At 38.1% G+C, this 23,126-nt stretch overlaps 1 protein-coding gene across 1 annotated transcript in view; it reads right to left on the bottom strand.

Moving 5' to 3' along the window:
* Positions 1–1,856: 1,856 nt before the first annotated feature.
* The window catches only part of MOXD1 (monooxygenase DBH like 1), a 48,244-nt gene continuing 26,974 nt past the window's right edge, over positions 1,857–23,126 (bottom strand). Inside the window, exons 5-12 of the mRNA XM_056487471.1 lie at positions 19,421–19,600; positions 16,994–17,096; positions 14,185–14,351; positions 12,634–12,825; positions 9,984–10,043; positions 8,096–8,238; positions 5,473–5,641; positions 1,857–2,782 (exon numbers count right to left, since the gene is read on the bottom strand). Coding sequence (XP_056343446.1) covers positions 2,618–2,782; positions 5,473–5,641; positions 8,096–8,238; positions 9,984–10,043; positions 12,634–12,825; positions 14,185–14,351; positions 16,994–17,096; positions 19,421–19,600 — 1,179 coding nt within the window. The 3' untranslated portion in view covers positions 1,857–2,617. The remainder of the gene's footprint in view (positions 2,783–5,472; positions 5,642–8,095; positions 8,239–9,983; positions 10,044–12,633; positions 12,826–14,184; positions 14,352–16,993; positions 17,097–19,420; positions 19,601–23,126) is intronic.

Below are 23,126 nucleotides of genomic sequence, written 5' to 3' on the forward strand. Positions count from 1 at the left end.
TCCTTGCTCCTTGAAGAAAAGCTGTTAAAACATGCCCATCTTAGGGATGGATTTGAGCATAAGAAAGTCCAAGGTCCCTTCCAGCTGTTGTTACAATAGGATGCACCTTAGACTCCATGATATATCAGATGGAGGATGCCCCTCACTTTTCACATTCAGAACAGATCTGTAAAAATAATCACCCAGAAGACTTTTCTGCATATAATTAATGGTGACTACCCTTTGTTTTTTGTTTTTCAACCAGGTCTATTTGGGAACACCAACCAGAACATACTTCTGCTGGCAGGAAGAAGACACCTACATAGCTACATTTCTTTATTGACACCTCAGCAGTTTAATCCCAAAATACCCATATGCTCTTTGGCATACACTAATTCCTTACTTTGTCCAGGACTGAAGAGAATTACAGAACATATCACTGTCCAGATATATTTAGAGAAAGTAGCTACCCAACAGTGGTAAAGAATTTTCCCATGTAGGAGTTTTTCCTAGCCAAGTATGGATTCAGCATCAGGAGGATAAAGCAGGCCCTGTGAACTTTTTACCTTCATGGCTCATTTTAAACTCCCTTTATGCATAAGCTCTCTAAAAAGATTGTTACAGCACCTAGAAAATTAATCTATCCTTGATTAAATCTTTCATTTCTACTTGAGACATTAGCTGCCTCAGTGACTCTGTCCTGTCAGTTATCACATGCATTGTAATTTTGCTACATGCAGAGGAGCACTACACCTCTGATGCTTTCCTTTTCACTTCTCAAATTCAGAGAAGACAGCTGCCAAATCCTCTTCTCATCTTCCTTCTTATGTGATATTTCTTTGCATAAAACAGCCTGCCCTCCTTAGGAGGCACTGCACAGAGAGCTGGTATCAGTCATTACCAGTGAATGAACAAAAATGGGCAGAAACCATTTTATCTCTGCTCAGGATCTTGATCTTCTCTGGACCCACCACACTGCACAGAAGTGCTCAATGGCATAAAAGTACATAACAAAGCCTGCATGTAACTAAGTCTATACAGGTTAGTGGTAGAGCAGGTGTTGCAGTGATCAGGGAAGCACTCTCAGCATCCAGACCAACTTATTTTTACAGCCACATTCCAGAAATGTTTATGCAACACTGAAAAAATTATAGCTTGCTGTAACTGCAGTGTGGCTACAAAAATGAATTTTTTTTTTTTTGTTTTAATGTTCAAAGTCCTTTTCTACTGTGTGGCAGGATTTCACTGGGGAGCAATAAATTGAGTCTCTTTCAGGAATCTTCCCTACCCAACACCATCTGAGTTGAAAAGTTGCTGATTTCCAAAAGAAATAAAACATTGTACATACTAGACAGAAAAACAATCTCTTAATGAGCAGCTTGGCCTATTGCAATGCTCAGCATGTGCTAACAATAGCTTCTGGCAGGCTCAGTTCCCTGTGCATGCCAGAGCCTAAATGTGAGATAAATCTTTATTGTTCCTGCTGTCCAGATCAAATCTAGAAAAGGAGTACCTACTTCTCACCAAAGATTTATTCACTGTGCAGATATTTTCAGACAGAAGGAACACCCTGAACTACCTGGGATGGGGAAAAAGAAATGCTAGCTAAGCCAGAGGACTTGTACAGGATTCACTATGGGGAGATTTGGGGTTCTGCCTGTGTTTTCATCCCTTTAACACCCACAGCTCCCATGTCTGAGGAGCTGAGATGGTTTTGCAGTGTGGTGCTCCCAGAAGTGTCCCCACTGAATGAATCCTTCCCATAGCTTTATGGCACACATCAGCCAGACATGCCCAAATACATGTTTGCAAGACCTGTCCATACCTGCAGATATCTAGAACCAAGGTAAAATGATACAACACAGACCAGGCTGAATGTGGTTAACTAAGTTGCTTTTAGTTTATTAATTTTTCCCATATACATAGATGACTTTGAAAGCACCGATGCCTTGAGAGGCTACCTTGAACAGAGGCTAGACAGTGTTAAAGGAATAAAGTAGGTATTTATTAAAAGGTCTTCAAAGGATACACCTGGGGCAGTACAAGAGCCTGGCTGTGGCTACACCCAAGATGCATGATGTGTCATGAGTTTTCACACTTTTTAAAGTTCTGGTCCCTTTACATATTGGGGTTAATTGTCCAGTTACAGCTCCAGGTTATGAAGTCCCAACCTCACAGTTTGCTCTCCTCAATTCACTGTTGATGCTTTCTGGGCCCAAAGCTGCAACGGTGTGCTTGGCTCTCAGGCTGAAAAAGGATTGTTTTGTCCAACTAAACTGTGAAGAGAACTTGCTAACACTTTATATGAAGTTCAGAGTTACATACTAATGCAGTACAGAATCTGGAAAATATGAAAGCTACAACTTAAGGCATCAGCACCACGTGAAAGAGGCAGGACAAAGTATAAGAAAACCGTACAGGAGAAGATTTCAATATGCAATGTGTCAGTGCACCTACTGTGTTTCATACATATTTTACATTGAAAACCAAAAACCCCACAGTTTCCAGAGGATGTACACATTTTGTTTTGATTGGGCAAATTTAGTTTATTAATAAGTAAAAAAATAAATCTACAATAGCAACAGTGCAAACACATCAGAACTTGCATGGCATACAGAACACAGATGAATAAAAATTATTATACAAAGGGTGCAGTGTTTCCTATGGTACTGGCTGTGATGTACACAATACACAACAGGATAAGGAATGAACAGCAATTTAAACAGGAAGATGAACTGCATATTACTGGCTCTGTCTTGTATGGTCGCTCTATTTCAGGAGGTAAAGCTGTCATGCCTTGGATCTGAAATTAAAATAACAAAAAATTATCAGCGTTTTGTCGCATAAGATCATAAAACTCTTTTTGCTCTCAAGATAATTGGCAGCTTGCCTGATAATCTATTGATAGTTCAGTGCTTGGGCTGTGACTCCCACTGTAGAAACATCAAGCTCAGTAAAAATATGAGGATACTGCATGCCAAATGATCAGCCAGTGTACATATCCAACATTCCCAGCTCGAGAGCAGCAGTACACACTGGCATCCTCTCCAGTAAAGCATGGCTAGACTTTGGTTGGTTGATTTGAATAACCTTATTTTGCTTTGTGGGGTTGTCTGGCAGGTTTGGTTGTTTTTTTCATCTTTCTGTCAAATAAAAATGAAAGTTGGCAGTGCCACTCTGCTATGGGGATAGAGGATGATATTTGAATACATTAATTTCTGTGTGCAGGGCTCACACCTGCACGTACAAAACAGCTAAAACTGTGTACATGTTGTTCCACGGAACCACAGAATGGTTGTGGTTGGAAGGGATCCCTGGAGGTTATCTGGTCCCATGTCCCTGCTCAAGCAAGGTTACACACAACCATGTCATATTGCTATATACTGACCATTTTTCACTCTTCCCATAGAACTCTGGTATTTTATGTAACTACATGTTTGCTACGGTTTTGACATGAAATTAGAGACATTTGTGTACACTGCTCAGCTTGCTTTTCCTAAATTTACTCCCTACATGTTAAAGAAAATAAGCTCTTCAGAAAGTATGCTCCTGGGCACATTTTTGAAAGTTTGAATGCCCACCTGTACAGCATATGCTTGCTTTGGGGATTTCATCTATGTTGCCATTATCCTGTACTGTAGAAAGAAACCCCAACTGACTATTGCCTTAATCCGAGCAAACCCAGCACAAAACTAAAAGTGAAATAGGGGACAACTCTATAGAAAGATGAAGGTATTTTCAACTCAATTCTTCTGCTTCAATTTTTTGTCTTGTAACAATTCAGGGATTGTTTGGCCATTCAGGTTAAATCTGTTCCTAATTTTGATGAGGGTGGTCATTCAAGTGTAATATCACTAATAAGGGAAGGGAATGGAAAAAGTCCTAATCTTAGCTTTGAAGAATATGCCCATGTCATTTGAAAAAGGAAACTATGATTAAGGAAGAGCTAAGAATTCCCAGTTCCAGTGAGCTCATTCTTTGACTACATTCTTTAAGCTGTAAGTATTGTTCCTTCATCCTGTAAGATAAAGAGGAACAGCATATTCCAGAAAGTATCCCATTAAAAAAACGGCAGCCTATCCTCTCTTGATAAAATTTCTGTGCTTTTCATCACCTTAACTTGTCCTCTGACAAATAATCAGTGTACGGGTGTCTATGCAACTGCTACTAGACAGCAACTGTAAAGGTCAAGAAGTTTAGCCAAAACTGGTGAACAGTCACATGTACTGTCTGTCTACAACTGCTTCTGACAAGAGGTCTACAATGAGACAAATAATACTGAAAAAAAACAAGAACCTCTTCAATTACGTATAGCACACAGTATTCCTTTGGCAGGAATTCCAATGGGCAGAACAGTCTGACCTATGTTTGAAAAACCCAAGAATGCTGCTGCAGGAGGGGCAATTTCTTCACCACCTGAAAGGACTGTGTGACACTATGAGGAAGCATGGGCTATTTTCCTGGGGGAGGAGGAAGAGGCAGAAGCCCTTTCCTAGGAAGTTCTTCATCAGGAGTATCTCACAGCTGCTCTGCTGCACTGGACTGAAATCACAATTGGAAATAAGCCAGTACAATGAGACTGCCTGTCATTCTGAGCAGAAAATCTTAAAAAAGTAAGAGTCTTGAATTAAGAGTCTGTAAAGGAGTTTAAAGACAAATACATATTTTTAAGCATCCCTTTCAGGGATGATATGACATGCACTACCCATTCTTTATAAACACATACCAACATTAAAGATGACAACTTTTCTCAGCAATACTCTGGTAAAATACCAACAGGTATCTAGAATAAATAACAATTTATTGGGGAATTATATTTTTATCTTACAAGTTTTTTCATCAAGACAATAGGGAAAGTAAAACCATGGAATATAAAATCTTACTAAGTTGCACAAAGGGAACAGACTAGCCAGCTTTATTTTTCTGTCCCAGTACTATACACAATTCCAGCACCATTAAAAAACAAGACTTATTGGAAAAGTATTCATACAATTTCAGTGTGTCTGGAAGCCCAAGTTAAGAAGGTAGATTCTTGAGGCTTCATTATGGAGTCAATAAGCTTCCCCTAGAAGGTGTCTCAGAGTGGAGACCTGATTCAGGGATTTTGAATCATCTGTTGCAAGACCCTAGCATAAGTCCCTGACCATAGGGGCAGCCAAGGCAGAACAGCTTCCCTGCTGGTCACTTAATCTGGACACACGTGGCTGCTCTCTGCTCTGTTCAAGACCTACTGAAAGACTCCATCCTCCTGTTGCTGATCCCAAGTGCTGATTAAAGGTTCAACTTTTCTATTAGTTTTAAATGCTTGTAGAACTCAAGTTAGGTGAAAGCGCTGGTAAAGCATTCTCATTGTTTGTTATTGTATGCAAATGAAATACAGCTGTGTAAACATCCTGAAGACATATAATCAGATATTTATTCACATAGATTGAAACACAGTAAATCAAATCTGTTCCATGGCATCCTTGCCCCTTTTACAACACACAGACTTACCGACCATTCTGCATTATCTGTTTTTGAACATCTCACGTTCACAGGTAGTTTAAGCACAAGTTGATTATAGGAGAGACCCTCTGATCTGGACCATTTGAATTTGTTCATTGCATCCATAAAGGACAGGTTTTTATATTGCTTAGGACTCTTGATAATGAAAGGCCAAGTCCTAAAGAAAAAAATAAACAATTAGATTTTAAAAAATAAGTAAAAACTATCAAGCTGAAATGAACGAGGAAAACTTTTGGAGAATACAGTCAGAAAAATAAACGTACTACTACTATGCATACTATGCCTAGCTCAGATTCTCAACTAAGTTCTCTTCTACTGAAAATTGATGCAGTTTCATTGATTTTGACAGACTTATGAAAGGCTGTCAGCAGGTTAGTACTTGCTGCTAGATGCTTTTAGAAATTAAGGACTTCAAGAGTCACGTTGCTCTTCTCTGATCTACAAACTGAACACACAAGCAATACAAAGCAGATCTTCTGCTGTAACTTCTCAAAATAACAGAAACAAAAGAAAGCCACACCCTCTCCTAGGTTTGGCAGGCCAGTTTGCCAAGGAATCTTTGCCATTAGAAAGCTGCTTCTAGATGGTTCTGCCATGCTCAGGTCAAAATGAGCCTAGCACAGGAGTTGTTCTGTTACGCACAGGTTGGCAGCAGATAATAACTGGAGTTGTGGACATTCCTCTTGGCATATTCCTACAAGCTAGCTGCAAGGGCTCTTTTGGCCAGAAGTAACTTAGAGACCTGCTGCACTGCTCTGAAAGATGTATCTGCCCAACTGTGGGAATCCTTCCTGTGAACAAATGGGGACAATCTCATTTCCCACCAGCCGAAAACATGGAAAGGGAAAGAATGAGATTTCATGTCTTTCATTTAGTGAAGAAAACTAAAAAAAAAAGTCACAAAGAAAAATAAAACAAAAACAAAAAAACCCCAAACCTTTTTCATTGTTTCTGCTTTCTCCTTGTTTGGCTTTGCTGAATGGAAACAACATGGTGAAGGGATCAAACTTTTACAAGCACAAAGTCAATACAGCTAGCGGAAGAACAAAAGTATCTAAAACTTTTTCAAGTAACCTAATTAATACTGTGCTTGGAGCATGAGCTATCTTTCCAGGACACTTTAGACAGATCTGTGTTATCTTGCAGTAGGCTGCCTCCCACTAGCTTTGGGGAAATTGCCTATGCCAGAGTTCTGCTCCACTCAACATTTAGGCATAGGGGCTGTAATTTTAACCAAGTGTTTTGGTACTTGGGCAACTACTGTGGCTCAATCACTTTCATCCCTGCTCCTCATGATTTAAACCATTGTCTTTGCCACCAGAGAGAGGAAAACATGTTTTAAAGTGAGGCACAATGCCTTGATCCTACCCCTAGTAAGTCAAAAGAGACTTTGGAAGAGTCAGTGAAGCAATTCTAGTGTTAGACTGACACAAGAGAGATGAAGATCAGGTCACATACCCTCAGGCTGACAGAGTTTAATGAAACAAGAATTGTGGATTAGGTCATAAATACTAGAGGCATTAATAATCTCCTCTTCTAATTACTATTCCATTTGTGGCAGACAGTCTGCATACTTACTCTATTCAGAACATCTTTATTTCCCCAGGCCAAATGTGCATTTTTTCCTTAAGTACAGTTATCATGAATGAACACTCAAGAGAGCATACATTTGTTGGAATATTTTCTTTCTAAGCTCAGAAAGACGCTTTTAGAGAGGACTAATTTAGAAACTCTGTTCTGCCTGTATTAAAAGAGGTTGTAAATGGAAATAGTGTGGACAATTATGTAGACATTGATTGTGCTGTAACTTCCTTCAAACTTTTCTTCCTTGAATATAAGTTTCAGAATACAGACCACTAAGCCTGTATGTAAAATTATTTTGAAATAATAGCTTTATATGGTTTGTTAAAATAAACTGTATAAGGAAAGACAACTTTTAAATTTTTTGATGATACACTATTAGTCTATCCATTTGATTTTAAAATCTTATAATTACCTCAGTTTAGTGCAACTAACAAAACAAATGTAATCCACCTTTCACCATGAAATGTGCATTCAGCTTTTTATAGTTTGATTATTTTTCTGCATTTCATTCATTTGGGAACTTTCTGCTTGACTTTTCTCACTGTTTACAATCTGCTGTTGAGATGCTTCAATTTAAAGTACTATAAGGAACACATTTTTGTTCTCAGAATTCCTGTCAACAAATCTACCCAGAGAAAATCAACAACCATGCTCAAAAACTCCTTTCAAATTTATTTCTCTTTATATGAAACACTGACATATTTTAATTAATTGATAGATTTAATATATTGATATATAACCTTTTTACAGATGTGTGTGGTTAAAAAAAAAAACCAAAACAAACAAAACAATGTGAACAGTATTATTTCCTTAAAAAAGCAAATTTCTTTTCTTTTAGAAGGAAAAAAAGATGTGAAATAATTTGACAGGAGAAATAGCAGCACAGTATATGGACCAAAAAAAGGGGCATGAGTGACCATGTTTATTTTCTTGCTAACAGAAAGAAAGGAAAGCTGTATAAAAATGATCCAAGAATCTCACAGACAGAAGCAGAGGTTCTGCATATATTCATAAACATTTTACATACCTGACTGGTCTATAGATTTCCTTAACACCAATGAACTGGAGCTGTTCCATTATATCTGGAATACTTGCACACCGGGTGAGGTTGATTCTCGGGTAGTAGAGCAGATATGACAGGCACATTTCATTCCTGGTGCTCAGACCACCCTGAAAATGGGATTTTTCTTTCATCAGAGTAGCACTGGAATCCCACTGATTAAATCACTGATTACTATTTATATGCTAATGGAATCAGACGTCCCAATTTGGCAAGTTTATCTTGTACATGAAGTTACCAAGTAGCATGATAGGTGATTACATAATTAATAATTAATAATTAATAATTACATAATTAATTACAAAATACTTTGGAAGCTCAAGCAATAGCTTCTAAGTTAAAAGATATCAGAAAGAAAAACTGTGAATAAAATAAGGCTCATATTATTTTGAGGTGTACTATCTAAAATATCAGGTTTGCTTCCAATTGCCCCTGAGGTACTAGATTTACCATGTTTCAGAAAGTAAAACAGATGAAGAAAAAAATCTTTTAGGAGAATTAATCTGTTTAATAAAAAATTAAGTGAGCTTTGCCTAGTGAAATGGAGGCTGGGATGGAATATGAATCTATATGAACTCAGGTTGTAAGTACATAAGAGCAAGAAGGAAGATAAGTATAATGTTGACTCAAGGGAAAACGAGCATGCATTATAAAATCAGTAATTAGAATAACACTTTAGCTAACATAAGAAACAGACTCTTAAACAGTCTTCCATTGAGAACCATGGGGCAAACAACTAACTTAAAATTAATCTTGGTAAACATGAACAAGATTAGAAACTGCATGTTCCTGAGTCCTGGGTGGGAACAGCTCCACAAGTCTCACAGAACCACAGGAATAGGAACGGAGAAAACAAAACACCGGAGCCAAGAGTTAGTGTGGTCACCACACAGGAAAACAGGACAAAATCTCAAAAGCCCTCATTCTTGCTCTTTTGCTTTTCTTTATATAACTACTACATGTGCCTACATGCAAGCCATTATTCAGGGAGAAGTATCCCTTTGCTCTCTGGATGCCAGGAACAGTTCTTCCCTGCCAAACCAACATGCTCAGGTCTCACTTCCCAGAGCTCTGGATCCAGCTGCTCCCCAGGAGGTGCAATCAGATCCTGGCACAGGCAGCTCTATCCCTCCCATAGACACGGTGGCTTTGGCATCACTCTGTGTCTTCCCAGCCAACTGGCACAGTCCAGATCATGTCCAAGCAACCAAATGTACTTCACCTCCAAAACCCAGTGACTGCATGGCATGGCCAGTGCCTGGCCTCTGTTAACCTGTCAGTCTGCTTCTGGGAGACTGTGCACTGCCTGTGCCAAACCACAGCTGGACACCCTCCCAAGGGAGGGGTGGCTTCTCAACTCCTCTTCCCAGCCCAAAGGACCTTCGTTCTGCCTGGATTCTATGTCAGGCACAAAACTAGAGAACTGAGAAACATCCTGGGCAAAGTTTTTCTAAAAATCAATACATAAGAACTGGCAATTATATCTTCAGGGAAAAATGTGTAACAAGTTCATAAAAATAATTCATTAGAGTATGCAGAATTTGTATATTAATATGTGTTGTGAGGAAAGCACTCCTTATGCTAGAAAATTTTGACTTCTAAGGATTTTTTATGAGCTGACCTGCTTATTTTTATAAACTAGTCATATGAATGCCTTATGAAAGAAATCAGACTAAATCACAGTAGTTCAGATGACTTTAAAACCTAAGAATCTATGAAAGGAAAGACAATCAATAATTATGTGCACACATGCATTAGCAAATAAATTCACTTTTTAAAATAGTGTTCTATGTAAAAGGTTTTAGTCTCCAATATTATCTGTGTACTTATTTTGATCCACCAAAATATTGCTTACCCATGTCATGCGAATTCGGTCCACAGTGTTGTAGTGGCATTCTGTGACTAAATTATCCCCCTGAAATGTGAAATTTAGGAAGTTCACAGTTCTGAAGTTTATCAACATCAGCTTCAGGTAACCACAGATGACAGCAAGCATTTAAGAAATAAATATTGGAGCAGTGGATATGACTTTTTGAAAGAGTGAAGGATTAGGTAATTGCCATATGTTAAGGCCTTGGCACTTAGCATTCATATTATCCCAGATCCTCAGGGATCCCCCATGTGTTTAAACAGAGCCTTATTAAGACTGTTGTCTGGATTTCTTTTAAAATAGCAATGAAGGTACCCAGTTATCATCCAGTTTTCTGGAAAATTATATATGTATGCAAATGATTCTTGCTCCAAAACTCATCCAGTGCTGCTTTACCCAGGCTAATTTACACTGCCAACTTCAATAGAAATATCTGGCAAATGAGGAAAAGAAGGCTTTCCACATCACAAAAACAACTCTATCTCTGCCAAGCCTGGGAGTAGAGGAGTGGCAGGCAAAGACTTCACTACATTGACAGATATGTATGGGAAAGACTGAATACTTACCTTCTCAAGCACATACAAATAACTTTTTGGTGTCTTGACAAGCTGATCTACTGTTTGGTAATACTTTCCCCTCCTGTACCTAATCAAGTACAAATCTAAAAATCACCAAGATAATCAAATGGATTTTTTTGTATCATCGTCTTCCCTTATCAACAATTACACTTCCCTAAAAAAAAAAAGAACACCCTTCAAAGGCTGAGAATTTCTCCTTTCCTACAGGCTGTTTCTCTAGATCAAGGCTAGCACAATCTGTGCTCCAGACTGCTGGAAGAAGGTGTGTCAGCCTCCTGTCAGCCACATGGAGACAGAGGTTTCTCAAGTAGCGTGAGCTGGCACAGTATCACTGCTCCAGTGGGAATACTCTGCTCCTGCCAGTGAGGTCTCTGGCTCTCCTATCTTACAGACTGGATAACATTCACTAAAATTGGTCCTTCTGTGAGACTTGATCTGCTGCTTCCAAATGGAGAAGAAAGTGCTACTATGTGAAATAAAAAATAACCTCGACTCCACAAGCTGAAAGAAAGATACATTCTTAGGAGAGCTTATAGAAAGAGAGAATAACAAGATCCTACAAGCAAAATCACGCTATTAATTGATTAAACTATTCTCTGAATTACACAGATGATGTATGTAAAGCTGCACTTGTAGTTTTGCATAAATCAAAATCAATAAAAGGCATAAAAAATGGTTCTCTTCAGAGAAAGAATTCCATCTTCTACTTGAGCTGGCTTTTTTGTCAAGCTGCTGTTACTATCAAATACCCTTTATAGTTTTTCTGTTGTCTATTCCATTATGTTCATGAATTTTAAGAGGCCTTTTGCTATAATTGCATGTTTTTTCCTAAAAATATTACAGGCTTTTCTGCAAACCTGTCATCTTCTGCCAGCCCTCTTCCTAAAACCTTCAGCCTTCTTTCCTGAAGGAGGTAACACCAGTTTGTCTTTGAAGCCCCTAGACTACAAGCAATTTGACTTCAAAGAGTAAATTCTGCACTTGAACATCCAGGCTTTGCTGTAGAAATTAAATTATAAAGTAAGCATTTTTGCTTTTTTGTCTTTAAAGTACAAATATCAAAGTTTCAGAGTGGGAGAAGAGACCTAAGACAGAGGCTTGAAGAGAAGCCCCTGAAGTATAAACCATGGGGCTCCTGACCATACTAGTTCTGTCATTTCAATGGTCTCTTCAGGTCCATCTCCCTTAGTGGTTCCAATCGTAAACAAATTCAATTTTTTGACATTTTGCATCTGGCAATTTAATAGTATGTTTGTTCACATGCACTAGGACAAGCTGCTCTGCTGGCCAGACTTTGCAGCACTAAAATTTCTGTCATCATGCCAAAACTTAAAAAAGGTGCTGGGTGGAAAAAAAGAAGAGTAAATTATTTTTAAATGAGTGACCCACAAAAAATACAGACTTTTTTGTGCAACACCTATGCATAGGTACTGCTTTATAATATAATTGTAGCTGGAATATTTCTACAAATTATGCTGCATTATTTTCAGGAATCCAGTAGAGAGAGTTACATGATTTCTTCTTTCAAAGGGTTTTGTTTACTAGTGAAACATCATGTGGAACATGAGCATGGAGTTTTGCTCCCAACAAGAAAAAGTGTGAAACAAACAGAAGACTTGTCTGATTTTTAGACATGTTTTTAAGGCTGGATGTGTGCAAGTACTGAAGATATTTTACTTGGACCCACAGCTCTGTAAAGCCACAGGGAGGAATTTCCATTATTTATCTTTCTAAATGCATGAAGATGGTACAGCCGGGCACACAAGGGATTTTCTAATCTTCTTTGCTCAGACATTTGTGATAGTAAAGTTCAAATCAAGTTATTATGGATATCAAACATATGCCAAGAATAGCTCAATTTGGTGGAACAAGCCGGTTCTGTGACTCAGAGACACAGAAAGTTAATGCATTAGTGACTCTGTGATAAGTGGGAAAATTAACAGAACATCCAAGAATTCTATGATGCTACGCTTAGAAATTCTGTAGCAAATTTAATCCTAAAGGTGAGAAAATGTAAGGCACTTCATCTCTTAAAGGAGAAGAATTAAGTGTCGTACTGGCAAGATGGTCCTTTCCTCTTTCAGGTACTGAAACTCCTGGAAGTTGAAGTCAAACTCGTCGTCATAAGCAAGCAGCTCCTGCTCCTCGCCGTTGTGGAAGTGGCGCATCCTGATGGCTCTGCCAGCAAGGTGAGCGTGGAGAAGAACTGCAAACACTTGAATCCCAGCAGGTCTCTCAGCACCTAGAGCCTGGCCAAGAGAAAACAACACCATCACTCTTCCCAAACCCAAAGTAATGCAGTGTAATGCCATCTACAAACAGAGTGAAAATGCATTTGTTAATGCATTTTGAATTCACTCAGTTTAAGGAAAAATGCAGTCTGGAGCAAACCCAAAACTCTAAGTGAAATTCAGGGTTTATGTACAAAAAAGGCTATTATTTATTATAACAAAAACATGTTTCTACTCCTAATACACACATTTTTTAAAATTAAAGTCAACTGGACTGCAAGTAATTCTCAATAGTTTTAAGACTTTCAAGGGAATCATACTAAAACCTGCACATTATTTTGGTGCTAATGGCTGATACTAATGGATGTGGATGTTTGTTGTGGAAAGGGATTTCTATGCAGTTATGAATGATGCCACGAGATGCACTTTAAATTGAGAGGTTGTAGTTGTAACATCCTCTGCTTTCCATCTTTAAGTGAACTGGTATGAAATACTGTAAGTTTACACCTAAAACTTTTTTCCAGGTCAAAAAAATTTGCAAATTAACTTTTCCAAATTGACACAAATCTGGCATCACCCCCATTCTAGCTGACATCTACTCATCTAAACTGAGCATTAAGTATGCTCAACTTTAATTCCTGTTCAGAGCTCAAAGTAGAAATACTCTGTAATCACAATACCTTTCAAGAACAGCCCTAGGGTCAGAAACCTCATGATAATGGATTACTCAAGAGTTTTAGGGCAGAAAAAATGCCAGGACAATACACAACATTTAACACCACCAAGAACAATTCTAAATTTTGTAATTTGGCCTTCATTTAAACCATAATATTAGTTCAACTTTTTTCTATAGATGACAAACTATATAAGAATCTCCCATTATAGAGTCACCATAGATTTTAGGCAATGCTTCCATTACCTGCAAAGATATTTAAGTTGTCTTAATGTCACCATTACTTAATAAGTATTAAACCTGTTCAAGTCTTCAGTTTCTGTGGTTGGTGTAAGAATACCTCTCAACAGAAGCCTTTTGCCCATGCCCAGGTCTGAATTAGTCTCAACTTTTTTCTTGCTGGGCTAGCTCTTCTGAGTTATTAACAGCTTTGCCATGGAAAGCAGCATATGCTTACATATTGAACACAAAATTAAAACATTGCAAGCTCTATATCATCCATTATTACTCAAATAAGTAAAGCAGCCTGAGCAGAGAGCATGCCAAGTACCCAGTTCGAAAAGACAACATTTTGGAGGACATGTTCCACCAGATACCTTTGCTCACGTCTTTTAACTGTAACTATCAATCTTCCCAACAAGTTCAAGTGACTCTTCCAATTATTTCCACGAATGAAAACCAGTGGATTCAGGCAAGGGACATACCTCTTCCAGACATTCCAGTGTGCAGTGCCCCTCTGACACAAATTCAGGCATGCCTGGTGGGATATTGTGGAAGAGGCTGACCCAAAGACCGGCTTCAATAACCCCAGCATCGTATTTCCTTAAAACTGGAGTATAAATTAGCCTCAAACCAGAGTTATCTATCAAGCCTGCAACAAAAGAACACAGTTAGCCATGGCTAAAAATCAGTTTTTTAAAGAAGAAAAAAACACCACACCGAATTGCTTCATGATTTTCATGCTACGCCGTAAGTTTTCTACAGGAAAATCAAGGAATCCACCTCTATAACATGGAAGTTAGTGAAACCATATGTGGTTTTTCTCTTTAAAATTTTCATGCCACATGTTGTCTTCTAGTTGAGAATTTTCTCTGTTTCTTCATCTTGGGTCCTACCATTAATTATATTTTCCCTTTGGATTGCCTGTTACATTACAGCCTGAGATGAAAAATACATCCCTTTTACAATCTCTCCAATTAAGAGAGCATTAATTAAACATGAAAATTTCCTTATTAAATCCCAGACTTGTAGACAACACAATACCTCTAGTGAGGTAGACAAGAGAATTGCAGAGTACTTTAATGTTGGACTGACTCAAAGACTTATCTTGATTTCAAAAATTAGTTTAAAGAACCAAAGCCCTGCAGTTTGAAGGCTGTGGTTTTAAGAGTCAAAATAATACAAAGCTATTTTGTTGACCCACATATATTTAGCCATGTGTGTTTGTCAGTGCATCTAATACTAATTTATGCTGCCTTTATCATCTAAGTGCTTAGAATACTTGTCTTCTATTAGTTATTTTTATTAGTCAAGATATACACAAACAAAGGATTAATTTGTTGTACAGGAACTATATTCTCTTAGTTCATCTCTTCATTTCTTTGTATTTTTGGATAGTAATTAATTTCAATTTTGAAAATGAAAAATGCAGAAAACATATCAAATATCTCAGAGAAGGTAAGATGCTCCCTAGTGACCTATATTAGTCTTCTGAAAAACAAAAGAGACATAGCAATGCCTGAAGCCAATTTTTACATCAGTATGATATCAGCAGTCTATTTTAAGATAAGGAAATGGCAGAGGGACAGAGCAGGGACTGTTACCCACTAAAATACCTAAAAGTAGTGCATATAATTATTAAGGAAGAAAGGACATGAACTGTCCATGGGCAATTAAGAATGGAAATCAGCCATGAGGCCTCCTGCAATGTATGAATCACATTTAAGGTGATATATTGTGTCCTACAACATCCCAGCTTTAGCATTTGGGAACCCATACTCACTCCCTCCTTGGAGATATTTGAACAACCACATCAACTTGAATTTTTTCTTTGTGGTATTTCTGCTTCAGAAATTGTTAGACATTGTTAATGTCTAAATGTGAAACACTCTTATGTATGACATAACTCTGCTGTGTCAGAGTTTCTGATAAACAGTCTCAAAAGAGGTCACCTTTCAAATGAGAAGTGGATGTTAAGGACTACAAAACCAGAAACAGTAAAACCCATTCGTGTTAAACTAAAAAATGTTTCAAGTCCTCCTAACTGGGAGCCAAAAGTCACCACCAATCTGAGTCACTTAGGAAAGCATTACCCCAGGTCACACTGTGAGGCAAACAGTGCAGCCTTTCACCTCAAACTGGGCAAATGCAGGTGCCAAAACACACAAAGGAAGGTGACCCAGTGGCATGTTTGCTGTTGTGTCAGGAGAACTCAGCCTGAAGCAGATGGAGCACCAGGTCTCCTCTCTTGCACTCCTGGCACAATCTCACTGTGTGTTTTCCCAGGGAGGAGGTGAAGCATGACCTGGATTACAAACACCCTGCTCTGCCTATGCTGTCTGAATTTTCCCAGCTCTTTTGGGACTGTCCCAGCCAGGCAAAATTGTTCCTATTGCTTAAAAAGAAACAAAACATTACTGATTTCCAGTTTTTCATATATTCATATGTGTTACTTCAGATAAACCAACACTATCATACAGCACAGTCAATTAAAAATAAATTATGGATTTAGGCACACAACCAAATCACACATTTTCTCAGTGTGTGACTTCTTGGGCTTTCATACAACAGTTGATGAAAAAGTATACAATATCAAGGATGCAAATGAAGTTTATTGTATCCCACATGCTAAAAGCAGAGTCTGTCACTAAATTTTTTTAAAAAATTAGGATAATTAATTTAAAAGTTGAAGATGGGAAACGACAGTAAGGCAGAAAACCATAGCCCACATGGCAAATTTTATTTTAACATAGGGGTGTAAAGAAAGGCCAGTATATTATCCTGCATTGGATTTTACTAAGTTAATATGTAACAACCACCACAATATTCTCAGGTACAGTAGGTTAATAAACTTCTGCTTCAAAACAAAAAAGTATCTGTCCCTAAGGCATCTTCAAAGTTCCCCTGATTTTCCTGGGATCCTTGGTTTCTTCCTTTTACTTCTTTTAAATATAAATTAAATTCAGGAAGAACAATTTTAAATCACCATTATAAATTAAAAGCTTATCTTTTAAGATAAACTGATTTTACCCAGTGAATGGTCTAGAAACCTGAGTCTGTACTTCTACTTCAGAAACTGCCAACAGTTCAGGTAGATGTTTATCTAAAAAAATATTACCAAAAAAAAATAATTCAAGGGCAGTGGGAAAAACACTGTGAACCAAGAGCTATTGATCAGAAAAACACAACCCTCAGCTTTTTATTAGCTCTGTTTGCCATGCAGTGCAGGTATGAGCAGTTGTGTGCAGTACATTTTCCAGTCTGCCAAGTTTTAATGCTTGTGAGGCTACAAACCTTCTGTGAAAGATGGATTGTCATAGTGCACCTCCATAAGGACAAACAGAGGGTCAGCTGCTGTGCCAATGGATAACCCAACATGAGGAGGGTAGGTGAAGCCCTGGAAATCAATACACACAGAAGGGAATGCAGAGTTGAAGTGTTTTTTGCCATAGTTAAGAGTTAATTTCTCTTTGTAAGTACACTGACTCCTTCTTGCAATGATATGATCATATTAATGATAAAATTTACAAATTTAACTTCTTTTACAGCTTTCTGAACATGGCATTGTGATAAGTATACCTATCATATACTCAATAAAATTAATAACTATGTGAATATAAAATAGTAGATCCCATGCTTCCCAGAGGACAAGGCTCTGGGCAAACTAGTCTAATCTCACCTCTGACCCTGCTTTGAGTAGGAGGCTGGATTAGAGACTTCCTGAGGTCCTTTCCAACTTGCACTATCCTGTGATCTTATGATTATTTATTCTGTATTTATTTTTTGAGCAGAAAAGGAAAATTCCATTTTAAACTTACAAACATTGCACCATCAAGCACTTAGTCTGACAATAAAACCCTTATGAAGAAGTGAATCAACATCTAAAATGTTCCCAGTTTCTAAAAGGAGTAGTTTCCAGGGAATACTGAGGTTGCATACAATTAACTTTTTTGTGCACAAGTGACTGTATTCCAAATAAAATTATTTGAACAATAAAGGTGATTTTTATGGCTAAGTTTCCACTAGCAAGCCAATAGTGCAAGAAGTATCTCTGCAAGGTGAAACAGCTTGTGCTGGACCCACTGCCCTGGAAGGATGCTCCTCTGGACTAACTCTGGTGAGTTCCATGCACTGAACCCTCTCTGTTGCCAAAGGTGCTGGGTTCACCCCTGCATGTTTATTGTAACCTCATACCAGAGAGGCTTGTGCAAATTCTCAAACCACTCATGATGATAAACAAAGCTTTGTAAGTGGGGATAACTGGGAGATTTACTTCAAAAGTTCACTCCCCATTCAAACCAAAATAGCAGTATCTCCTAAGTGAACCAATTTACCAAATTTAGTTTAATTGGAATTAATGTGCATTATTTTATAGTACATAGTTAATATTTTAATATGCAATTTGACATTCTAACTTTCTGAAATGTGAAATTTGATAATCCAACTTTCTGGTGCTTGATGGACATTAATGAATTAATTTTAGTATATAGTAAAAATTATTATCAATTTCATTCTACATAAGGGTAAGCTAAAGTTAGTGAAATGGGTACTTGGGCAAACCCAAATGTAACCCAGATCTGTCAGATGCCTCTCTACAGGTCTTTAACAACAGGATCATCCTTGCAAAAACCTCCATGGGGCTTGTCAAAGAATAACTTATTTATATGAATTCTTAATTTCACTTAGATTAAGACAGTTGAAAGTACAAATACTAGGTCAGAGCATAGCTGGTGGCAAAAATGCACAAAGCATGCACCAGGGATAATGCTTGTAGTGGATTAAACTTATTTTGATGGGCCCATTTAACAACCCTTGCTTCTTCACACTGCAGCACTTGCAGATGGTTTTGGACTGCAGGCTGCCAAAAGAAGGTTCCAGAAAGTATCATCACCCCAGTCCCTCTCTGTGCCCAAACCATCATTTGGGTGGGCACACAGTGAATCAAGGGCATAAAGAGCTGGGATTCTTTTGGCAGTCATGCTGTGTTATGTCAGCTGAAAGCATTAACTGCAGCCTAAATTAACATGAAATAAGCTGCAAACATAGTCTGGGGTAAACTGGGCATCACAGCCTGTATTTTCTGTAGATTAGCCCCACTGCCATTAGCAAAGTGGTTCTTATGCTGGCTCTGCACCAGCACAGGATCTCTCCTGCACAGAAATGATGTTTCTTTGGGCAGGTAGGAAACTTCAGAATGATATGCCTGAATGGGGCAACAGTGAAATCAGGTTCTGATGAGGTAAATTTATTTATATATAATTATAATATAAAATCAAATTTATGTGTAACTTCATTTGGAGAGTTGTGCCTCTGTGTCTTTTATGGAGTCACCTAGAGATGCTGCTTTTCTTTCTGTCGTTATCCACAGGTAGCAGACACTGGTCATTGCTGGAGGCACTGTATTTCCACATCAGATGGGACAAGCTGATACAATGACAGATTTCCATGCTCAAAAGCTATCTTTCTCCCCTAAGGCATCAGCTCCCTCTCTAATATTTTCATTGCTTTTGGGCTGTCACTCAGGATGACCACTGCTTTACATACTTGAAAGGCCAAGAGGAGGTTGAGGACTTACTGGTGAGGCATTTAGGGATTGTGATCCTGTACCCTTTTAAACAGACAGATTAAGTAATCACTAATATACTAGGAAGACATTTCATGATGATACACACCCTCACAAAGTCCCATTGATGAACCATGCTAGACAGACATTCATCCTACCTCTCCTCCAATGGCCCAAGCAAAAATGACTGTCTCACATGTAAGAAAAGAGTCTGGCATGTTGGGGTGGTAACACTCATGCCCATAGTCCAGAACACTGTCATTCAAATTGCTGCTGCACTGGTAGAGCAGGATATGGTGCACCAGGTTCTCGTGGCCTTTCTGGATCAATGGCTCAACCTATCAGTGGTGAAGGAAAAAAAAGAAAACATATCTCAGTGTGACTATTTCAATGCAGGTATGAAGACAGGATAAAAATTCTATGGTACTTTTATTTCAAAAGAGGAGACTCAATGTTAGATTGTACTTAACTTGAGATGTAACCCCAGCACTCTCCAAAGTCAAGGAATGAAGTTCCCAAAATTTTCATTTTGCCCAAGTGCATCAATTAGGGGCAGGAAAAACATTCTGTATCTGGACAAAACCTCTGCTACAATCTTGCTTGTTCTCTCTTCTCCCATCCTAGCCTTGCACTGTCATTTTTCTTTCTTCCTGCCCAATCTTGTTTAGCCACATTCCAGCAGAAGGGGGGATACAAACCAGCTGAAAGTGTGTTCTGCTGAACCAGCTTGGTGTCTGAACTATTCAGAGGTTTTCATCCCTGTTTCTGCCTCTCTTGTACTATTTAAAATAACTGTAAAAATATACAGTAATATAACTGTATTAATTCAAATGCTGTATATCTAGGGTGAGCCTGGAGGTATACCCCACATTCATCAGCAACTCAAAAGAGACTTTCAAAATTTTTTGACAGCTACAAGAAATTACAATTATTATTTTTTTAATCCACTCAGTTGTAATAACTTTTCTACCATGAAGTCATTCTTGAGAGGTTGGGTGCTCCAGCCTGTTTGTGGCAGTGATGAGCTGGAGGGCTCTCAGTGGTGCTACGGTGCCCCCAGTATAGTTAGACCACAGAACTTCCATGTAAGCTAAAATTATTTAATTTCCATGTAAGTGTTCACTCTCTGTTTGGATGGGTGATGTTAAATCATCTCTGTCAGAGATTATGTCCCTGGGGCAAATATGAATACTCTTGAAAAGAGTTATTTTGCATTACAGAACAATCATGTTCCACAAAATGTCAGCATACAGAAGACACTATTAAAATGAAAGGTGTTTTTCCCTTGCTTTTGCTTTCAAAGATTTAATGCTATTCTAGCATATCTAACTTCAAGTTCAATAAGATAAAGATTAATATTTTCACAAAAAAAGTAAAGCTTTGACAATGTAGATCTTAAGATGTAGGGTGCCATGCAGTATTGCCTTTCAGTATTAGGAAAGAGAAGGTTACTTTAACCAGGAAAAGAATATATATGCATCCTAAATTTGCATCCATTTCATTTTGCAAGCATATTCATGTGCTACTGGAGGACAAGAGCAGGGTAAGCAGGAGCAGTTTATTACATTATTAAAATATTGACAGCACAACTTCTCTCTGCATTTTGTTCAGACTTCTAGATCAATTACAAAAGAGGAAGGGCAGGAGGAAGCAGCCAGAGCCTGTGTGCATTAAGGCCACTCTTGCTGGCATGAATCTCCAAAGTACATTGAAGTTGGGCTCTTGGGGAGTTCAGATGCTGCTGGGTACCTGCATGTCCACCCAAGAAGAGCACAGCCCACTTCACTGCACTTAGAAATCAGTGGAAGGATGCCAATTGATTCAGATGCACCAAAGTTTTATTCCGGAGGCAAGACTGAAATACTCCATAAGAGACCATCTGTACAGTTCTCAGTAATCCCAGTTTCAGTTAGCATTGCCATCATTGTAAATTACTGCACTATAGAAGCAAAAGGTATTTTTGAAGTAGATGAGTCAGGTTTTCCATGGAATAAGAATGTATTCCCCAACGTATCAGACTGAAAGACAAAGATTCAGAAACCCATTTCAGTTTGATGTTGCTTCTTCCCTCTGCTCCATCATACACCTGTATATTTATCCAAGTACTGCAGAGACCAAACACAGTCATAACATGGCAGCTTATACAATAAATACCAGAATGTGTACATGCATACAAGAATTTTGAAGCTCTGCATACTGTGTATGTTAGTCAAGGAAATGGTTATGGGAACATTATCCCTATATCTACCAAGAAAAAAGAGAACTTTTGTCCCAACATGTGATATTTCTGCCTCCTGCTGCAAGATCCCAGCACCTGCTGTGCTTACAACCACTACTTCAAAATCAGCTTCCCCTCAAGACAATGGGACACCACCAAAATTAGAAACTCACATCCTGTCTTTGGTTTTCAGTGTCAGTTACCTAAACAATTACAGCACTTCAAAAAGCAGTTTTGTTCAGCTTTCTTAAGTGAAGAAAAGAAAAACAAAAATTAGAACAAATCCTTACACATCTTCCAATGCACCTTGTAGGAAAACACACATTTTTCAGGTGCAGAAATAAAAATGAAGAGCAGCAATGAAGTTATGCTTTTCACACGTTTTTACTACAACTAGGTTAAAGAGAAATTTCTCCTTCCCCTTTTAAACAGCATATAAATAAGAATGAAAGAATATATCAGAGTGGTCAAAATTCTAACCAGAAAATAAATCTCATTAATCCTGCATTATTCCAAAATGTAAGGAAATATTTTAATGGCTAGCTCCCTAAGGCTCACAGCATTATTTCTAAATGAAACAAGAGAAAGAAGAGGACCTGAGCCTTTAGACACTTCTCTGATCTGAAGAATAACTAACTGTATTTACTCACAAGAGTAACTCTGGCAGAAAAGAAAATTTAAAAATACAATTCCACACTCTACTGTAGTGTTTAGCTGGAGCAGGGGTTTAAATGTGCCCTTCTACATCCCAGGTGAGTGCTGCCCTATTTACTCAGCTATTGCTCATTTCAGCTTATAGAATAAATTGGTTATTTAAGCTGACTCACACTTCCTCCCTTACTTTCCACAAAGAACATCTGTACAGATTACTTTGCTCCAAGCCAAAAAGAAATTCCCAAACCTCATTCTCTTTTTCCTCAAATAAACAAAATCTTTTCTTGCCAGTCTTACAAGTAATGATGAGGAACAACTGAGTTTCTCAAATAAGGGGTCAAACTCAGGAAATCATTAATGCATTTAGAAGTGCACATAAGTAGTCCTAAGTGTAAAATCAGTTGCTAAAGCAGGTATCTATAATTAAGTATCTAGATCAGGGTGGCCTGTAAACCAGAGTACTTGTACCTCAATGAAAGATAACACAATTTTCAGAGCTCTACTTCTGATCTCCAGTCACAATAATAGAGGACCAGCTCTGGAGAGTTGCCAAGACCATTCTGTTAATTTGTGCAACTTTTAGGATACTTATGGAAAGAAAATAATTTGAAGTGGCACATTAAGGCAAAAGAGTGAAATAAACCCCAAAAATAGGTGGTAAAAACAGGCATGGTACATAATAATCATTAAACTCTGCAGATTAAAGTGAACAGTAAATTTTTATTTGGATTCTTATTTACACACAGCCTTGCTTGCTCTGGTCTCTTACTACAAGGGGACTCTGAAATGACACTTTGAGCCAGATAAGCAATAATGGAGTAATTTAGATGGGTTGTAGTGAAAGTGGGAATCTGCCTTTCATTTTCATTAATTATGAAGAAACCTGTGACTTTGAAATGTATTTCCTTCCTCTGTCCTCACCACTTCCTACCAACCTCTTGTTAGCCAAAGAAGTAAAGAACCTGAAAGGAGACTAGAAAGGAATATGCATA

This window comes from Oenanthe melanoleuca, chromosome 3 (genome assembly GCF_029582105.1).
Source record: "Oenanthe melanoleuca isolate GR-GAL-2019-014 chromosome 3, OMel1.0, whole genome shotgun sequence".
Taxonomy (NCBI): domain Eukaryota; kingdom Metazoa; phylum Chordata; class Aves; order Passeriformes; family Muscicapidae; genus Oenanthe; species Oenanthe melanoleuca.